At 59.5% G+C, this 19,034-nt stretch overlaps 6 protein-coding genes across 6 annotated transcripts in view; 3 read left to right on the plus strand and 3 right to left on the minus strand.

Moving 5' to 3' along the window:
* Window positions 1-107: 107 nt before the first annotated feature.
* On the plus strand, window positions 108-4,667 carry GGTG_03354 (hypothetical protein; the record flags this gene model as incomplete). Its single annotated transcript, XM_009221133.1, has 5 exons — window positions 108-1,094; window positions 1,168-1,754; window positions 1,837-2,462; window positions 2,523-4,098; window positions 4,247-4,667. 5 exons carry the CDS (start codon window positions 108-110, stop codon window positions 4,665-4,667), a joined length of 4,197 nt encoding a protein of 1,398 aa, XP_009219397.1.
* On the minus strand, window positions 968-5,896 carry GGTG_03355 (hypothetical protein). Its single transcript, XM_009221134.1, has 3 exons — window positions 5,670-5,896; window positions 4,967-5,597; window positions 968-4,898 (listed from the first exon to the last, which is right to left on the minus strand). The coding sequence occupies exons 1-2, from the start codon at window positions 5,889-5,891 to the stop codon at window positions 5,244-5,246; spliced, it is 576 nt and encodes a 191-aa protein (XP_009219398.1). The 5' UTR covers window positions 5,892-5,896; the 3' UTR covers window positions 968-4,898; window positions 4,967-5,243.
* A 786-nt stretch (window positions 5,897-6,682) lies between these two features.
* Window positions 6,683-7,936, plus strand: GGTG_03356 (hypothetical protein; the record flags this gene model as incomplete). Its single annotated transcript, XM_009221135.1, has 4 exons — window positions 6,683-6,699; window positions 6,895-7,377; window positions 7,435-7,701; window positions 7,822-7,936. 4 exons carry the CDS (start codon window positions 6,683-6,685, stop codon window positions 7,934-7,936), a joined length of 882 nt encoding a protein of 293 aa, XP_009219399.1.
* GGTG_03357 (C6 zinc finger domain-containing protein) lies at window positions 7,710-12,468 on the minus strand. The gene is made up of 3 exons (XM_009221136.1): window positions 11,075-12,468; window positions 9,564-11,001; window positions 7,710-9,390 (listed from the first exon to the last, which is right to left on the minus strand). Exons 1-3 carry the CDS (start codon window positions 11,664-11,666, stop codon window positions 8,310-8,312), a joined length of 3,111 nt encoding a protein of 1,036 aa, XP_009219400.1. The 5' UTR covers window positions 11,667-12,468; the 3' UTR covers window positions 7,710-8,309.
* A 3,454-nt stretch (window positions 12,469-15,922) lies between these two features.
* On the plus strand, window positions 15,923-18,465 carry GGTG_03358 (WD repeat-containing protein). Its single transcript, XM_009221137.1, has 3 exons — window positions 15,923-16,620; window positions 16,719-16,965; window positions 17,064-18,465. Exons 1-3 carry the CDS (start codon window positions 16,379-16,381, stop codon window positions 17,994-17,996), a joined length of 1,422 nt encoding a protein of 473 aa, XP_009219401.1. The 5' UTR covers window positions 15,923-16,378; the 3' UTR covers window positions 17,997-18,465.
* Window positions 18,466-18,550: 85 nt separating this feature from the next.
* Window positions 18,551-19,034, minus strand: part of GGTG_03359 (ribonuclease P protein subunit p29) — a gene marked incomplete at both ends in the record, with an annotated part of 1,300 nt that continues 816 nt past the window's right edge. The window contains one exon of the mRNA XM_009221138.1: window positions 18,551-18,995. Within this exon, the coding sequence (XP_009219402.1) occupies window positions 18,551-18,995 (445 nt within the window). The remainder of the gene's footprint in view (window positions 18,996-19,034) is intronic.

Here is a 19,034-nt window from a genome sequence, read left to right on the forward strand (position 1 = left end):
GAGAAATACCTACCCACATGTGCACATTTGGATGAGGCGGCCGAGGGCACGAGGCACCCATCGCTTCGAGGTATTGGCCGGCACCCATTGGCGATGCAGCGGGCAGAATGCCTGGGCAGCTGAAAGGCAGGCTGACTGCTAGGCGTTTTTCCGACGCCCGGGCTGTGAGCGACATGTTTTTGAGCAGCATTGGAGTTCTAGGATTCAACCACCAGACACCTGCCCCCGCTCATACATGGAAACCCAGCGTCTCTTGCACCTTCCAATCTATCAAGGAGGCTGTTTCTAGCTGCCCAAAAGGCAGCGTTTCAGCTCCATCACGAATTGCCCGTCTTCGGAGCGCCAACAGTCGCACAGCTTCTCGTATCTCGCCAGCTGTCAAGGTGAATTTCCCGTTGGGCGATCAGAGAGACAGAGCCTTTAAAATGGGTCGCCGCCCTAAAACCAGATTTCCTTCTCCCGACCCCGACACGACGGGAATTTTCGACACCAAGGCCACCGCCCATGTCTACGGCGACGCATCAGAGGGCAGGGCCGTAAGAGTGGTTGAGCGGGCCATGGGCCCCGGCGAAAGAAGACCGTCATGGAGGACGGAACCGGTCCGGCTTATCGTCTCGCAGCCAAGTTCGCCCACAAGCTCGAGGATGATGGAGCAGCCAGCGCCGCGGGCGCTCAAGCAGGCGGGCGGCGCTCAGGCGTTGCCGGCCACACAGTCCCTCGACGAACGAGTAGCGGCTGCTCTGCGCTGCGCCACCGACGACACTGAAGATTCAACAGAAATACCGCAGGCGACCGAGCAACCGCAGTCGCCAATCCATCTGCGCTATGCAGGCGAGGAGACTCAGGCCACCCCAAAACAGCCTAGTAACGGGGGTGACACAATGGCGGCCCTCAAAATAAAGAGGCTGAAGCAAGGGTGGTATCGCGACCTAAATGGGAGGCTGCGGCCACCACGACAGCTCGTCTTCCCCACACCCGATATGCAAGAATTGTACAATAGGATGAGCATCCGTCCGAGACGCATCGGCCTCGCCAAGGATCCATTTTGGAACCGGCTTGGATCTTGCGATCATTGTTCGCAGAGGAGTATTCCGGTAACATGGGAAATCGCCGTATAATTTCGCAGCCCATTGGTGAGACGAGCGATTCACTAACGTATTGCTACAGTGCATTCCGTCTCATTTCAACCTCAAGCTTTTCGAGCGAGACTGCAGTGAATCAGATTCCTCTGCCCCACAGGGGTTGTCTCAGGACCAGGCAGTCCCCAAAATTAACCCCTTCTCTTTGGGATTTATAAGCCCAACACCCCTTCCGACTCAACCAGTTGGCAATGTTCTTCCCGCGCCGTCAGACTCCGGTTATGGTTCAGTGAAGACAGGGGACGCATCGCGAGGAAGAACTTTGCCGGACCCGTTGCTCGCCTTTCCGGATACTGGTGTGGCCCTCTGCGATCCCAAGCAGCCGAGGGCGGACGGCACCAGTGCGGGCCGGACCGCCGACGACGACGCCGCAACACTGTACTCTGACGCGGGCAGCCTCTCTGATAGCCGGGTTGATAGCTGCATTTGCGAGCTCGCTGACGACCTGTTCCACAGACTGGCCACACGCCACGATGGCCCTGTCGCCAGAGCAGCCATGCTTCGCATCCTCCACGTTCTCCCGGGGTTGCTCAAGTATCTTGCGTTGGAGTTCGGGTACGGAGCAAGTTCAAAGATGCACCTGAACATCATGTACTTTGTTCATATGAAGCGCCAGTGAGTTATTTGCACAGATGGCGCATTGAGGCAATCTCAGCCGTGGAAGCTTGGCTAACGCCCCGCCAACGTTCCGAAACAGTGCCATCACGGCAGCAATATGGAATCGATATACTTCCATGGAGGAAGATGACGTCGTCCGACCAAGGGCAGATGATATGCCTTCTTCTTTGGACCTCGTCCGAGGTTGGCTTGACGGTGCTCACGGAGCGCCTGACAGCGGACAGCCCGGGCCGCCAGTGGATGACTTGGACAATGTTGATCTGCACGAGGATTTCGACGAGGATGGCATCATTCAAGAGGTGGCCGAGTACACCAGGCTGGTGATTGGCTCCGACGCCTATCGTTCCTTCCTCGCCAGCGTCCGCGCTGAAGCCTCCCTTGATCAAGGAGATACAATGAACGAGATACGCGAGAGTATAACTTGCGCATTTCCACCCTTTTGGCGCAGTATGAGTCGGCATCGGCCACCCGAGGCCTGCGAGGCCGCACTCGCTGTCAACTGGGATCCGTTCACATTCCTGAAGGAACAGGGATACGCCGAGCCCCCCGAAGATGCGTTGTCCAGCGCCATAACTGTCACAGGCTCGAGCGTGGATGCCCAGGCTACCACAGTGGCGCAGTACCTCGCTCAAACTTGGCCATGCGTAGGCCTCGACGTACTGGCCAAGATACAAGACTTGGTCAGGGGCCACGCAGCAGTACAAGGTATGGCACTCATGCACACTTCTACCCGTAGATTCTGGGAGCGTGGTTAACAAGAAACAGGCGTTTTGCGAGACACCACAAGACTTGAGGCCAAGTTCGAACACAATCCGGTGACGAGGCTTGTTTTGGATGTTCAGGGAACGCCAGAAACAATTGTTCAAGTTGCCCAAGTGCTGGCGTGGCTCGGTGCCGCCCTGCGCTGCTCACGCTACAAAGACCAGCCGCAGGCCACCTGCAGCGTAGCACTCTTGACAGCTTCTAGAAGCTCCTGGGCTAAAATGCCCAGGATCAGCTGCAAGATTTCCTTTGGCTACATGGAGCTACCGACCCCCCGCTTTTCCCTCGGCCAGTGCTGGCATGGGCTCTTTAGGAAGCCGTTTGTCGTCAAGGGCTTCCCTATCCCTTGCAGGCCCGAGCCTGGCCTGGGGCTGGAGATTCCGTTGGACATGATGGCTGCCCTTGTCGGGAGCTCGAAGCTCGACTTATTCGGCGCAAAGGTCTTCATCAAGGGCTTCTCGGCCATGCTTGTGCCCACACTGCGACGTGGGGACATTGTGGTCTGGCACCTCGTCGCGCAAGGCGACGCCCGTGTTTCGTACCTCGACTGGGAGGGCGTGCACGAGCAGCTAACGATGGCGGAGATGGAGACGGCCCGGCACGTCGTGGGCTGGTGTTCCCAGGTCACGTACGACGTCGGGGGCCCGGGGGCCAATTACAACATAGGCCGCTCCCTGCTGCCAGTGGCCCACGCAGGATGCAGACTGGAGCGGGCCGAGATCTCGGGCGGGCAGCTCATCCACGGGACCGTCACCTTTGCTCTGGGGGCGAGGGAGAAGCCGATACACGTCTCTCGCGACGGATATATACCCAAGCTGAAGTGGATAACGGGAAAATACGTCATCCTCTGGGACGAGGAGTCCCGAAGGGGATGGCTCGTCAATGGCGCCAGCGCGTTGCTGCATCTGCTCCGGGCTTCCCTTGGGCATAGCCAGAAAGACAAGTTCAAGAGCGCCTTCCTCTTCGATGAGTCCAGCTTCATCGAGGCTGAGGGCCACAACAATGCGGATTCGGCCATAGAAGTACTCATCAACGAGCGAAATCTTCGGCTGCCGCTCTACTCGGAAAGGAGCGAGACTGTCCAGAGCGAGACATCAAAGGGAAAATTCTCCAAGAGTCAGCTATCAGCCACGAGAACATCGAAATTCTACTGCATCCAGGATAGGGTAGAGCATCTATACGGAATCCTCGAGAAGATGATCGATCACCAGACTGCCGTGGAACGCCGAGACGGCGTGCAGATGCCAGAGTGGCCGCGGAGACAGCTCGAAGGCTGGGATTTTCGCGAAGTCTTTGCCGACAGGGACCCTCTATATCCTCGTGTGGCCACTCTAGATACGATTGGAAAAGGCTGGGTCGACTTCACCAGGGGCATCCACGCTATCACACTCTTCGGACGCGGGTTCGGCGACCTGATGCGGCCAGGGGGCCAATCCGCGGCTGCAGCTTGCACGCGATGGTCGACGCTGCCACGCGGTGGCTGTTATCTAGCCGCCGCCGTGTCGGACCTTATGGAGATCATGAGAGTCGATGGCGATCCGGACGCCAACCCTCGCCGACTGTCCGAGAGGCTTCTATGGTACAGCAAAGAGGCGTCCTTTAGCCCTTGCCCCTGTGGAGAAATGACACCCACAAGAAGAAGTTTTGGACCGACGAGCAAGCACCGCGATCCGGTTCAAGCGCTGTTCCCGTCTCGGTTCTGGAGAAAGCTGAAGAGAAAGGCGCAGGCTGAGCTGCCTGACAGAGGGGCTGTGGTGTTTGGGCATAATTGGTCTCTGCACTGGTATTACGGCGATTCTGGCGATCCGCAGAAAGGTGACCCGCCATCGACGGCGTTGGAGGAAGATCCAGAAGAGAAAACTTCGGCTCAGCGGCAACGGGCCGATAGCGGCTTGGGCTCCAGTCTACCCTCAAAGCCGGGCAGTGATAGCCAGGACGGCAGCAGCTGGGACAATCCACAGGCCGAGACGAGCGACGCGTCAAGCCACTTGGGGTCTGGGACAGCGGAAAGTCCAGGAACTTGCCACCCAGCAGATCAGAACCCGAGTCCTAAAGGTAGTCCTCTGTCTCCAGTTGAGAGCCAGGAAGCGGCCGCAGGAGGCGTCAAGAGGCGTTTGGTGGGCATGGCTTCGTCGGCGAAAAGAATGAAACTGAGCAGGGGTTGGGGAGGATCCGGAACGGAATGAATAGGTAATGGGATATAGGGGACGAGCGTGTATAGGCAGCCTCGCCGGCTATTTGGCTTTCATCTAGGGTATCCCCTGTTCATTGAGGGCCGTTTGGTTGAAAGTTCATGCTGTAGCCCCCCGTCTTCTCGTCCTGGACCATCTTAAAGTTGTCGGTGCTCAGTCCGAAAGGGCTCAGGATACCGTTTCCAAGCTGTGAAGGACATCAAACACTCGTCAGCAAGCAGTCTTCACAAGACGTCCAGCCACTTCAAAACGCACCTGTTTGAGCTTCCCCCACATCTCGGCCGTCTCCTTCTCCTGCGCGGCCTTGGTCCTCGGCGGCAGGGCGCGCAGCTGGGCCTGCACGACCTTCCTGTCGGCCGGCCCGAGGTTCGCCATGCCCGACAGCGCCTTGTAGTCCTCCTCGGCGCCCGCGAGGCTCGACCAGCCGCCCTCCTCGCTCCGGGCGCGCGCGCGCCGCGTCAGCGCCTTTGCCCGGATGCGCGCCACGTCGGCGACGCGCAGCCGCCTCGCCGCCTGCGCGGCTGTCTCCTCTTTAACCGCGGGCGCGGGCCCCGCCGCCGCCGCGCCGCTGCTCACGATCTCCTCCTCGACCTCCTCCTCCCTCGGCGGCCTCAGCGGCCTCGTGCGCCGCGGCGTCGGCGTCGGCCTTCTCAAGCTTCTCCAGCCGCGTCAGGGACTCGGTGGCGGCGGTGGCGGCCGACTTCCACTCCTCGAGCTTGAGGTGGCAGGCGGCGATGTTGGACTTGAGGACGGCAACCTCGAAGTCGAGGTAGTTGGGGCACACGGCGACGGCCTCGTCGTATTTCGAGAGCGCCGTATCGTACTTTTTGGAGGCGAAGAGGGCATTTGCCTGCGTCTTGTGATCGTTTGACTCGGATAGGAGCTCCTATGGGAGGGTTTTTTTTTGTCAGCACAATTGGACGGCAAGAGCTGCCTAGAAATCAGAGCTCCGGCTTGCCTGTTCCTGCTCAGGGGAGAACCTAGCGGGAACCGCATCATCGTCTCCGTGAGCATCCGGCTTCGTTGATGGGTCTGCCGGCTCTTGCGTTTCCGGGGCTGGGGCGGTGTTGGGCGAGGCTGTTGGTTTAGATGACATCTTAATCTTGTCTGCAAGCACATGCCTTTGGGCGTGCGATGGCGTGTGAATGTTTGATAGCGTGTGAGGGCGGTTGAGGTTCATTGAGGTTTGTTTGCGGTGACGTCTGTCGAAGCGACCCCTGCCCTATCAAAACCCCCACCCTTCAATGTGGGGGGTACCCACCAACGTCCAAAGCTGCCCCACGGCGGCGAACCCTGGGTGGATGAGGCTCTTAGCAACAAGACATCGCATCGGCTGGGGAATAAACCGACCCTACCTAGCTCCGACGTACGGACGACAAGTGGTGACAGGGGGCGCACAGTGACAGTCTGGCCCGGTTCCGCGAGTATAATTTCGGGAAAGTTACAGTACATTGCCCCGGAATATAATTGCATCCCTGGCCTTCGTTTACACAGGACGGTACATAAGTGGGTTAATCTAGCGTTAGATAAATTTATCCTCCTCGACGTATGTCAGCTATAAGAAGTCAGCTCTGTTCTAAGTAGCTTTGGGATAACCACCCTTCCTCCGGCACGACGGCCGTTTCGAAGCCGGGTGAAAGGGTCCATTCGGCGGTTCTCGCCGAGGTGCCCCAGACGGCTCGGTTCGGTGCGCCTTCCCTTTGACACTTTGTTCAATAAACGCACCAACTGGATAGGAGAATGCTGCTTTGTGGGGTCCCAGTGAGAAACATTGCCTACAATCGGTAGATGATCATTTTTGGTCTTTGTTCTTTCCCCAAGCCTAACACCTCCCTAACGAGAAAAAAAAAAACATACTAGCCTCTGCGTCAACACTATGCCCGACAGAAAGAGAGATTTCGTCAGAGTGCCACGGAAAGGAACAGCAAGACATCATCAGAACCACTACCGATCGCAAGAGAACGCTGCGCAATGGCTCCGAGGAATGAGTATGTATTCAAGGCACACAAGGATGTGATGCCGGAGGCGACCTCCGCTCCTCAACACACCCCACTTGATCCACCCCACTCACCGTCACCCTCCAGATGCCAGCAGCCCAGTTTCCCGCCCGTGCGGGCATGTCTCTTCGGCATGGATGGGCTGCTGCTTGATACGGAGGACAAGGCTACGGAGTGCCGGAACAGAATCTTGGCCAAGTACGGCCGCCCCAACCTTCCATGGCACATTAAGGCCCAGATGATGGGCCGCCCAGGTATGGAGGCCGGCATGATTTATTGGGCCTGGGCTGAGCTGACCATTACACCCGAGGAGCACGCCGCGGAGCTGGCCGCGCACCAGCGGGAGATATTCCCGTCTGCCGCGCCCCTGCCCGGCGTGGAGAAGCTCCTTGGCGACCTCTCCGACACCCACCAGGGCGGCGGTGGCGGCGGCCACAGGGTGCACCTTGCGCTCGCCACGTCGTCGAGCCGGGCCAGCCTCCCGCTCAAGACGTCGCACCTGCCGCCGACCCTTTTCGCCGCCTTTGAGGTGGTGGTGGCGGGCGACGACGAGCGCGTGTCTGCCGACCGCGGCAAGCCGCTGCCCAACATCAGCATCTACCTGGCGGCGCTGCGGGGGCTCAACGAGTCACTGCTGCCGCTCATCGACGACGACGACGGGGAGGAGCAGTAGCAGCAGCAGCCCAAGCCCATCCGGCCCGACGAGTGCCTCGTGCTCGAGGACAGCGTCCAGGGCGTCGAGGCGGCCCGCCGCGCCGGCATGCGCGGCGTCTGGTGCCCCCACCCGATGTTGGAGCGCGAGCTCGGCGGCGTCGGCGGGCACGCCGAGGTGCTGGCGGGCCTGACGGGCGCCGCTGGCGCAGATTTTGAGGCAAACACGCTCGGCGAGATCGGAGACGGCTGGGGCGAGTACCTGCCCTCGCTCGAGAATTTCCCGTTTGCCAAGTACGGCATCGTCTTGGCTGAGAAGGATACTTCTCCCTCGGAGGAATCGTAAGTGACTCGGTTTTTGTTATACCCAGATACAACGTGGAGTTATAGACGGCGGAGCAAGTCCGCAGAGGCCATATCACAAGTTGACAGGAGCTAAATACAATCGTCCAACCCAGAAAGCGGTGTCACCGTGCAAGACTTCGAATTTGCCAGAATGTTATACGGCTGCCTATCGAAAGTAGCTGCCAAGCAAATATGCGTGGCAAACACCAACGACGCTTCAAAGCCCATCTAGTATAAAAGGAAGCGCCTTGGCCACCAAAAAAACAAAACCCTAACTAAACGCTAGAATGCCGCGCACCTTGCCACATGCGAAGAATCCCGTTTCCTAGACGATGCCATGCCATGAGGGCTTTGAGGTTTTATAAATATACAGCGAGTCCCATTCGGACGGAGTAGTTGCCCAGACGCAAGGAGCTTTTTTATCGTCGTTTATTTTTCTTTAACCACATGAAAGGCCGACTTGGCCGGAATAGATATACAGAGGAAGTGGAAGGTCGTTAAGAGTGTGGGAAGTAGATATGGCGAGCAAAAGCAAAGGGGCCTGGTACTAGTAGAGTGCGTGTGTTTGCTCAACAAGCGACCGGGCCACCATGGTGCCGCAGCACCTAGCCTGCCCAGAAACCATTAGAGCTGAATTGGCTTGTAGCGTTGGGTGGCTGATACCAATTCTGGTACGGGTGGTCTGGCAGGCTGAAATCGGCTCGAATTAGTAGAGGGTTGACGAGAGGTCTCGACGAAACCGGCAGCGGTGGTGTGGGTTGCTGAGGGGTGCGTTCCCGCTGCTGCCGCTGTTGTTGTTGCTGATGGTGTTGTTGTTGTTGCTGCTGTTGTTGTTGTTGCTGCTGTTGTTGCGCTTGTTGCTGCGCCTGCTGCTGTTGTTGGGCTTGCTGGACCTGCTGCTGCTGGTATTGCTGTGCCTGCAGATGCTGTTGGTGCTGCATCTGTGGTGATGGGTTCGACGAAAAGAACTGCCGGCTCCCTCCAGAAAACGTCGAGGGCGCCTGTGCTTGGTGTTGTAGCGGCGACGAGCCCCTACTCGGCATGCCCGCCTGCATGACGGAGCCGACGGGTCCAGACTGGCGCCGCGCGGGCGCCTGGGGCCGGGGCTGCTGGAGCCTGGGAGGCTGAAGGGCGGGAGGGGCGCCGGCGTTCTGGCTCCTGGGCGACCCGCCGTGGCCGGGAGAGCACACGGGGTTTGCGAGCGCCGACGAAGCGGGCGACCCCAACGGCGGCGGCGCAGCAGAGCCGGCACCACCTGCGTTGCCTGTAGCGGCAGCAGTCGAGCCGGCGGCATTAGTAGCAGCAGTAGCAGTAGCAGTAGCAGTAGCAGCGGCAGGCGCCAGGGCCGGATCGGGCATCCAGCCCCATTCCCTGCCGAGCTCGCCGTAGACCTTGCCGAGGCGCCAGCCCGTCTCGCGCTTGATGCGTTCGAGTATGATGACGGCCTCCTCCTGCTCGCGGCGGTCGCGCAGCACGGCGGCCGAGATGGCGAGGCTGCGGATCGCGACCGAGGCTATGCCGTTGTCCTTTGTGTGGGCGACGATGCCGCACACCTGGTGCGCGTGGTGCAGCTGAGCCGCCCTGTTCTCCTCCGAGTCGCGCGGGTTGACGGGGTTGATCTGGGCGAGGAGGCACATGGCCGTGTGGTAGAACAGCCGGCCGACGACGGCGGCGCGCTTGATGAGCCTGCGAGACAGCAAATTAGTCAACAGTCCCATATCAGTGGTGCGTCGTTACACGCGGGCGCCCGGGCACCAGGCACCTGGCGTCGGGCGAGCAGGGGCTGGGGCTGGGGGTTGAGGGCAAGTCAGGGGGGAGGTCGGGATTAATCAGGGCTCTGCATCCGCGTCGCAGCTTACCAGACATTCGGAAACGCCGACTTGGCCTGCGTCTGCGAGGGTGGCAGGTAGCCAAAGGGCCGCATGGAGCGCGGACAACTGTTGCACCAAGCGTCGCACAGCGCCTTGAGTCGCTTCCACTCGGCGAACCGGCTCTGCAGCCGTACCTGCTCGTCGTACGGCGACGGCTCCTGGAACCTTGGGATGTTGGCCCTGAAGCTCGCGATCTTGGCCACGATGTAGAAGATGCGGTGCACCCATTCCTGGTCGTCGTCGGGCCGCCCGATGCCGCCACCCTCGTCCGGGTCCACGGCGCCGCTGCCGCCGTTCTCCTCGATGTCGTTGAAGAAGGTCATGTCCAGGCCCCAGTCGTCCGGGTGCCACGCCGTCTGCCAGTTGAACGACAGGCAGCTCAGCACCTCCATGCCGATGTTGAGCCAGAAGCACGCGGACCCGACCCCTTTGCTCTTGGCGTTCCACCCGCACTCCCTTATGAGCGCCCGTGCGCCTGCGATGTGGTTCATCCGCTTGGCCGGCTTGTCGCTCATGATCTCGTACACGTTCAGGACGACGGCCGTCGTGGCACACTCGCCCATGTCGCGGTCGGGGTTCGAAAGGCTGCGCAGAAGCTGTGTCGTGGCCGTATCGTAGTAGCACAGGGCGCGGTGGTCGTGCTGGTTCTCGGCCGTGTTGACGAGCGTCAACTGTTTGGCGCCGCAGGCGAGGAAGGCGTTGAGGAGCATCGGTGACTTGAGAGCCAGATAGGGTATGACGCGGCTGAAGTGCTTGTCCTTGTCGAAGCTGTCCATCCACACACCCACTTCTTCGATAAATACTTGCATGTAACGAACCTCCTCGGGTGAGTTGAGATACTCGCGCTCGCCCGTCGCCACGTTCTCCGACGGCGGAGTCATCAAACCATCAGGCTGCTTGTTCTGGCTGTTGTCTTGGCCATCGCTCACCGATGCGCCCGACGGCGGGCCATTGCCTTGAGGAACCAGCGATGAAGCCACGCTGGAGACGTCGCTGGCCTTGTATTGGTGCGTGCGGGGCCCTGGCTCTTCCTTGATGCCACATTTGTCCTGAAGCGCCGCCAAGTTGAAGCTACCGTTGTTAGCCCCCATATCCATACTGCCATGGGGTGTGGCCCTGGTAGGCGGCATCTGGACCGACGCCATGCTGTCCCTGCGCGAATCGGGCATGGGCAGCAGCATCTCGCTGAATCTCCGGTCCACTGGCGGCATTATAGGCGAAGGCGCATAGTTTGACATGGCCATGGGCGTGTTCGTCTCTGCGGGTATTGACAATGCTGGCATGCCAGCCATCTCCATCGACGTCTGCGGTTGCAAAGTAGACGGCTCTGGCTCCACCTCGCGCGGTGGTGATTCGATACGGACGTACTTCTCCACGCCACCCTGATATTCGGATGCAATCATCCTCGATTCGTCCTCAAAGCGCACTATCATATATCCCCCAAGTGCTCGATTAGCCTCGCGCTGTGCAATGTCAGAGCAATCCCGGCCACAACATACCGTTCCACTCGGTCCTGGGCGGTATGTAGGCGGGGTTCTTGACTTGAATGTCGATAAAGTTCAGTCGTACCCCTCGCCGACACTCCCTCCGACTCTTCCGGCAGTTCAGGCAGTCGGGAGTTCCCTCGTCGCATTTCAGGTGACGCTCCCTACACGTCAGGCATCCCGTCCTCACGCGCCTTGGTTTTCCTACCGACGTCGGTCCGGACGCTGCCATGGGCGAGGGTACATCCACTGCCGTGGCGCTGTTCAGGGATGCGCGGGCGTTCGTGGGCGACTTGTTGCCGGCGGTCGGGCTCATGTTGGGCTTCGCCTTGGCATCACCGCAGCCGGCCTCGGCGGCGCTCCCGGCGGGAGGAGGCGACATGGTAGCGGCGACAGGGGAAGTCCGCTGTCGTTTTGCCGGCGGAACCTCGAAGAGATCGTTCGAGGAAGACGAGGGTGACTGTTTCGCAGCGGGGAAAGACAGCAAGGCATGCTGCGGTTGCTCTCGCGGCGGTTGTCGACGTAACAAGGGCGATAGTGACGGCTCTGTGGAGCCGTGGTGGTTGTGATGGTTGTGGTGCTCGCGGATCTTTTCCGTCATCAACATCACTCCAGAGGAGCCCGGGCTCAAGCGTGCCCGACAATGCCTCCACAAGCCACAACGGCGGCAGGGCGACGCCCTCAAAGGATCAAAGTCTCTCTCTTTCGCCTACTCCTAGAACCGGTTTACCTCAGCGCAGGCCTAGGCACCCGATTTGGAGGAGAAAGACTGCCTAAGCGGAGGGCCGGCTGGTCTCGACCAATGGAGGATTCTGCGCAAACTCCAACTGTGGGATCGGTTGGCGCCAGTTGGTGCCAGAGCGGGAAAGCGAGCTCTATTCAGCCAAGACAAGCTCCCAAGAAGGATCTGCGAGTCCCTCGGCGCGGGACACGGGCCCCGTGGAGTTTGGAAGCGAAGAGCTGTCTAGGCCCGCGAGGAGTGGTGTCAGCCAGCGGCCTAGCAGCGGAGAGCGGGAGGGTCAAGCAGGTGGGAGGGAGGAGTAATGGTGGGCGGCTTGTGGCGCACACCCGCGAGCGCCGATCGATCTCAAGACGGACAGGCCATTGGCGGGTGGGCAGACATGGGAAAGCAGAAGGGCGAATTCGCCGGTCTGCAGACAGAAAGATGGAGGGTGCTGGGCTGGTGCAACGCAGGGGACCACAGCTGCACCGGACCGCAGCGCGCTTGGTCGTCTCGCCCGGGATTGCTTTTTTAGCGTCAAGAGGCAGAGGTGGTGCGTGGTGTTGTGTGAGACCTTGACGGAGAACAGGGGAGATGGGCTGGTGGGGATTGGCCCGTCTGGAGCTGTGGCGTTTGCAGCCGCCAAATCGGAGCAAGGGGCCAGCTGCGCGCCCAGCACACCGATCTCGACCCGCGGTCAACTGGCATGGGGGAGAATAGGTGGAAGCCTTCGGGGAAAAGTGGCCACGAGTGAGAGGGAGAGAAAAGCACAGTCATAATAATGGTAGCGTGGTTTTTTTTCTTTCTTGGAGACACGCACGTCTTCGAACACTGCTTGCTCCAGATCACTTACCAGGTACCTAGTAGGTAGCTAGGTTGTTCATTAACGATTCCGGGGAAACGGCACCACGCAAAAAGAGCTATGTGTCGTAGTCTTACCCAAATGTTCACCTCGACTTTGCTTCGAGCCTCAAAGCTGGACCCAGAGCGGGCGTTGCCCAGCGAGTAGAGCGAAAGCTGGTTGGGTAAGGCGAGACTGGGCGCCCAGGCAGACTGAAAGGCAGGCGGGAACCGTATGGTATCAATACCACAAGCTGCAGGGGGGGGGGAAGAGGAGAAAAAGAAGAAAAGAAAAGAAAAATGGCAGGCAAAAAGAGGACTAACTGCAACGTCAAATATCGCCGGCCGGGGACGCAATGACATCGATGTTTGGGGCAAACCCGCTGGTGAAGAAGGAAAGAAGTGCGCCTGTTTCTCGACGCGAGACCCTTGGCCCGCGAAAATGGCCTTTTCCCTTTCGGGCCCAGCCAAGACGTCGTAGCTCCCGCAGATCCGCCAGGGGCTTAGGCCAACCAGCGAGGCCGGTCCGTTTTAAACTGGGCTGTGAGAAGCGCGTGCCCCTGGCTCCACGACTCGGGACATATCAGCTTTGGGCCAAAGGCGGATTCGTCCCGTCCTGCAGCCTGTGGCTGTTTTGTTGTGTGGTTGGCCGGGGCTGGCGAGGCTGTCTAGGTGCCTTAGGTGCTAGGCGCCGTCTGCGTGCAGCGAGCGGCTCTGGTTTGGTTTCTTCACTGTAGTCGGGCCATCAATTAATGCCAGCAGCAAGCAATCAATCGTGCTGTGAAAGCTGAGCGATGCCGGGTGGGCGCCAAGACTCTGCGTGCACTATCGACAACCAGCTTGTGGGCTGCGCATTGGCCTTTTGCTTCTTGTATGTATTTTTTTCTTTTATTGGTCTCCTGAGTAGGTGCATGCATGCAACCCCCATTTTTACTCTACGTACTGTCGTGTCCTCTCTTCCGCGTGCGCATTGGATCCCACGCTCGTCAAAAGGGGCTCAAAAAGAAAAACCCCTCCCGGATGTCAATGTGACGTGGGGAATGCAGGGGTTAGCGAAGCTGCTGCTGCGAACCCTAGCAGACAAGCCGGCAGGCCCGTCTCGACTGACCCATTTTGTCTGAGGATGGCGGCCGGGGTACCCTCGGGTTGACCTGATGTCCCCGCCGGAGCCAACCGTCTTAGCGCCCGTCCAGGGGAGGTGACTCGGGGATGGGATCTCGACGCTTAAAATCTCAACGACCATGGGCCCTGGGGCTTGGGGATCTGTCTTCGGGACGCGGCTGGCATCCCGCCTGGGCGGTTCCCGAGCAGGGCAGATGTTGCTACTCGGCTAGCTACAGTCTGCGCCTCTGTCTCTTCCACATGTAACTACCTAGGTAGGTATATACCTAGGTAGCTGGCCAGCCTCTTCACCGCGCCTTTGACCGGCGACCAGGCGCGCTGGGTGGGCAGGAAATGGCCGCAATCTTTGGCGCCACGGTGCTACGTGTCTGGGAGCAGATCTAGCCGCCCTCCCGTTAGCTACAGCGGTGCCATCGCGAGGGTAAAACGGCTGAGCACTTTGCCTCAGGAGGGCGCCGATCCACGTTGCCCCAGATAGCCGACATGGCTGGAATCGGGAGTTTTAGTCGCCGAGCCGTCACACCAGCCTACGAATCCATCTGATATGCACCTGCCTCGGACCGTACCCAAGCGTGCCAAGGTGTGTGCGTCGTAGTTTAGGTTCAAGTCCCCGCGGCAAACTGCACGTCAGTCGCCGAGACACAACCTTCTTACTGTCTTTTTTCTTTCTGACAGGAACATGGGGATATGCGGGGGCACGAGTCCTTTTTTTTTTTTTTAAATTATTTTTTCTTCCATTTTATTTTCTTGCCATTCCTTCGTCACTCTTTAGCTGTGCAGGATTTATATCTCAGTACAAGCGCGTCCATAAATGTCTAGAACTTGAAGACATCTGTGTACAAGCCAGCCTAGATGCTCAATATTGAGCATTCTTGATACCGCTCACCATGAATCTCGACATTATGACATTGCGACATCAATTTTAAAACATTTCCACCAAGTCATCCAGGCCCCCACGCCCAGGGCGGGAGTCCCTGCCAAGCATGGCTGAACCTGCTCCAAAACGTGTGCCAGGTGCAGGTTCTGCCGGGGGTTCTAGAAGCTCTACCGAAGACGGTTCGCCCTTGGAACGGTCTCGTTTCGAGAGGCCTCTTGTTTGGGTTCCTAGCTGATTTACTTGACGCCCGCAACGATAGATCTGGCTTTGGACGCGAGCTCTTGGCGATGTGGGAACAACCCCAAGAAGACGGAAGCTGCCAAGTCAAGCTCTCTGCCGGGTGTGACTGTCTGTTGTGCTGATGGGTTGCCAGTCCATGTGCGACGTTACTGGATTCCAGACGTGTCACCAGACGGGCATGGCGATATTCTATCCCAAGTCTTTGTTTGGCGGCTCATTTCAGATGTGCCCCACATGCAAGGCGGCGGTCAACATGCTGTCTTTTCTTTGCTGGGCCATCGAGTTTGCATCCCTGCCGATATTGCAGCCGGGACCTAGCCGAAACCTTCCGCCCAGGGAATGGCTGCGGCAGGAATCAGGGGATGGAGGCTAAAGGGAGTTTGTTACGCGGAAGCGCCGGAGCGGTGGGCCGCTGAAACAGCACGCTTGCGTGAGTGGTTCGTTCACTCAACGTCGGATGAAAGCTGGAGGCGACGATGAGACACGGCGGAGCAGGCCGCAGGGGGCGCGGGAGGAAGAGACAAGACAAGGCGAGAATAAGGACAAATAAAGGCAAAGACGAGGTTGAATGGCGGGGGGATTGTCTCTGGCGGCAGTGCCAGTGCCAGTGCTACATAACGATTTAATTTCCAGTTCGGGCCACCCGCGGATCAAGGTTTTATTTTGTCGTGATTGCTGGAAACTTTCCTTTTGTTCTGGTCCACTGCACGAATTGGGCTTGGCGGGGCGAATCGCGACGTCGTCCCGTTAATGGCTGGGAGTTCCACAATCGAAGACATTTTCATAACTGGTTGATCGAGTGCAGTAATCGAGCACGGACAACCGCTAGACAATCCAGGCAGCAAAACATAGAACATGAATTGATGACAAGCGCTGCAGAAATCCGTGGCGCAGCGCAGTTCAAGGCTTGTTTGTAACACGTGTGACATCAAAGATTCCCGAGAGATCGAGGATCGGCGTTGAGCCGTGCGGGCGGTCTTGAGCTTGGCTGTTTGGCAGTCCCAGCTGCACGGTTCGGTTCGCGCTGTCGAGGCCGGAGGAGGACGCCAAGCTGCCCCCAAGGGAAGGCAGAGACGACGACACCCACCCACTGCCACCCTCCCTCGCTCCGACCTTCCAACCTGCCAACTGCACAGCCCGCCAGCCTGCCAGGCACCGTTGTTTAGCGCAGGTCTTGCCGCGCCCGCCCCACAGTGACAAGCCGTCGGTGCATTTCCGGACGCTGGGCCTGTTTGCTTTGGCGCCTCGAAGCTCCATCAAAACAAGGCACACTGACAGCAACGCGGGGCACACGCAATCTCCGCGACCCCCCCACCGCCGGTCGTTCGCTCCAGGGTTTTGTTTCCGCTGCCCGTCGCCGTTCGGCAGGGAAAGTTCAAGCAACTCAGCCCAGCTGGACGGGGCTTCTAGTTTAGCGGCCCGTTGCCCGTTTCGCACCTTGAGGAGTCCGCGGCCCAAGCCGCCAAGATCCCCCCGGAGACTATCAAAGGTCATCGAGAGAAAGGTTTCTGGAGCTGCCATGTCCCAGTCCTCTGTGACAGGAGGCGGGGCCCCGGCACAGCCCCGGGCCATCCTGCGTGGACACAAGGCCCAGGTCCACGCCGCCGTCTTTATACGGGGTGGCGATAGGCTCGTAACAGGCGATGCCGAGGGTTTCGTCGTCGTCTGGGACCTCACCATAATGCGCCCCAGGGCCGTCTGGAAAGCTCACGAGGATGTGCTGCTCGGGGTCCGCGAATGGGGCCACAAGAGGCTCATCACGTATGTAGACGTCCTAGCTGTCGGCCGAATAGTTTTAAGTCCTGATTCCGAGCCTCTTGCTGAGAACATCCTGCATTTGCGCGCCTTGCCTGGACTAGACATGGCCGAGACAACAAGCTTATCGTATGGAAGCTGGGCGAGGCGGATGAAGCCTCGCTAAGCCGTGCGCTCCCTCTCGATCCGTCTCCGGAGCCGAGACCACAGCCATGGATATTACACATGCTGGAGGTCAACACCATGAACTTTTGCACTTTCTCGCTCTGCGAAATCGAGTGGTCCACTTCCACACCACTACCACAACTAGAGGCATTGGTCGCTGTTCCGAACACACTAGCTCTTGAAGCGGTAAGTGTAACCTCTGTCAAGCTCACACAACTGTTCACTGGTTGGGTTTTGGCTCTTGTCCTCATTGACGCCCCCTGACACTTCCCCGCCCAATCAAGATCGACATCTTCCGCCTCCCAGCGCAGCGGCGCGAGCACACAGTCAAGCTGGGCGGCAAAGACGGCATGGTCATGGCCCTGGAGCTGTTTCACACAGGCGACGCGCTCACGCTCGTCGTGGCTTACGAGACGGGCACCGCCGCCGTCGCCCAGCTCGACGGCGGTGTAGGTGGCGGCTGGAGCATGCTATACAAGGCAAAGGCCCACTCACAGCCAATCCTCTCGCTGGACCTGCCGCCGAGCAGGGAGTATTTCCTGACCTCGAGCGCCGACGCCGTCATTGCAAAACACCCACTGCCTCGGTCTGCCCACGCTGCAGAGACGGAAACGGCACCGACAGAGGGCGGCCACAAAGACGCCCAGCACACCGAGCTCGATGAAACTTGTCCCACGCAGGGGGATTCCACCGACTCGGCCACCTCGGGCCCTCCCGCAGGCGCCAATCAGGCTGCGCCGCGTGGCATCTCGCTCCTGGCGGCCGCGCTGCGGAGCTCCGAGACAGGGCCGCCGGGCACGCCGACGCCCGCCGGGGCAAAGAACAAGGAGCCGGAGCGGATGGCGACGGAGCCCGTCAAGATCACCAACACCAAGCACGCCGGGCAACAGGGCCTGCGTGTCCGATCCGACGGCCGCATATTCGCGACGGCGGGCTGGGATTCGCGCGTGCGCGTCTACTCGTGCAAGACCATGAAGGAGCTGGCCGTCCTCAAGTGGCACCAGGTCGGCTGTTACGCCCTCGCCTTCGCTCCTGTTGGCCCGAGTGGCGAGGGCAAGGACGGTACGGCTACGCTACAGGCGGTAGGCGACTCGAGCGTTGTGCCAAGAATTGGCGACGTCACTGTCAAGGAGAAGAGAATCCATCATGCAAAAAACGCACACTGGCTCGCTGCAGGGGCTAAAGATGGCAAGGTCAGCCTCTGGGAGGTGTATTGAGCCGCCGTTGCATCGATGATGGACCTATAGCATGGTGGGTTGGTGGCGTGCTTGACCAGGACGAATCTATCAACCAATCATGTTGCCGATGGGCGCCCTTGGCCTGCAAACAAAACCAGAGCATACTCCCAACACTTCGGCCGGCTGTCACCTAGGTTGAAGCCCACAGACAATGAGGCGCGTAATGTTGGGTATCTTCTAGCCTCGAAAGGCGCTGCAAAGGTATTGCCTGCGAGGGGAGAAGTGGTTGTATAAATCACGAGTGGCTATCGAGACGTGGCGATCCTGTCAACTGGCTTGTTAGCGGGGGCAGTGTGGAGCTTGGCGGACTAGGTACATACTGATCGGCTTAGACCCTCGGGTGCTCGACTACATGATTCTCCTGGAATACCTCAAGCGCAATACTCGATTGATTGCGCCAGCGACATGGAGTATGCACCAGATCCATTGAAGTCGTGGAATGCACCCGACAACTGTGCTCCGCTTCGGTGGCGTGAAGCTGTTTCGATGTGGCCGCTGGGAAGCCGTTGGTGCTACCGTCCTTGCCAGCTGACTCAAAGGTTTGGCAGATAATGTGCCTTAAACTTCTTGTTTGCGCGGTCTGCGGAACGAAGCTTGAACTGGTCGCCATGGATCTCGAAGACGAACTTCTGGTCATCCACCTCGGCCCCCGCCTTCGCCGCGGCGCCACCACCCCCGGGGGCATCCGAGGCGACGGGTATCTCGACCCGGAACACGGTGCCCTCCTTGGGCACGACCTTGAGCGCGTTCTTCCTCGTGACCACCTCAAAGACGTACTTTGCGTCCTTAACAACGATTCCCCTGATGCCCACGCGGCCGGGGCACGAGCTGCGCACGACCTCGACCTCGGCGCCGTGGAAGTCGGCGCTCGCGAGCTTGGCGGCGGCGGCGGGCCCGCCGAGGCGCAGGTCGGCGTCGCCGAGCACCTCGCGCGCGTAGCCCAGCCACAGCGCGCGCAGCGGCTCAAAGGTGGCGTACCTGCGCCCGGCGTTGGCACCAGCGGGCGCGTCGTGCAGG

Source organism: Gaeumannomyces tritici (assembly GCF_000145635.1).
Source record: "Gaeumannomyces tritici R3-111a-1 unplaced genomic scaffold supercont2.2, whole genome shotgun sequence".
Taxonomy (NCBI): Eukaryota; Fungi; Ascomycota; class Sordariomycetes; order Magnaporthales; family Magnaporthaceae; genus Gaeumannomyces; species Gaeumannomyces tritici.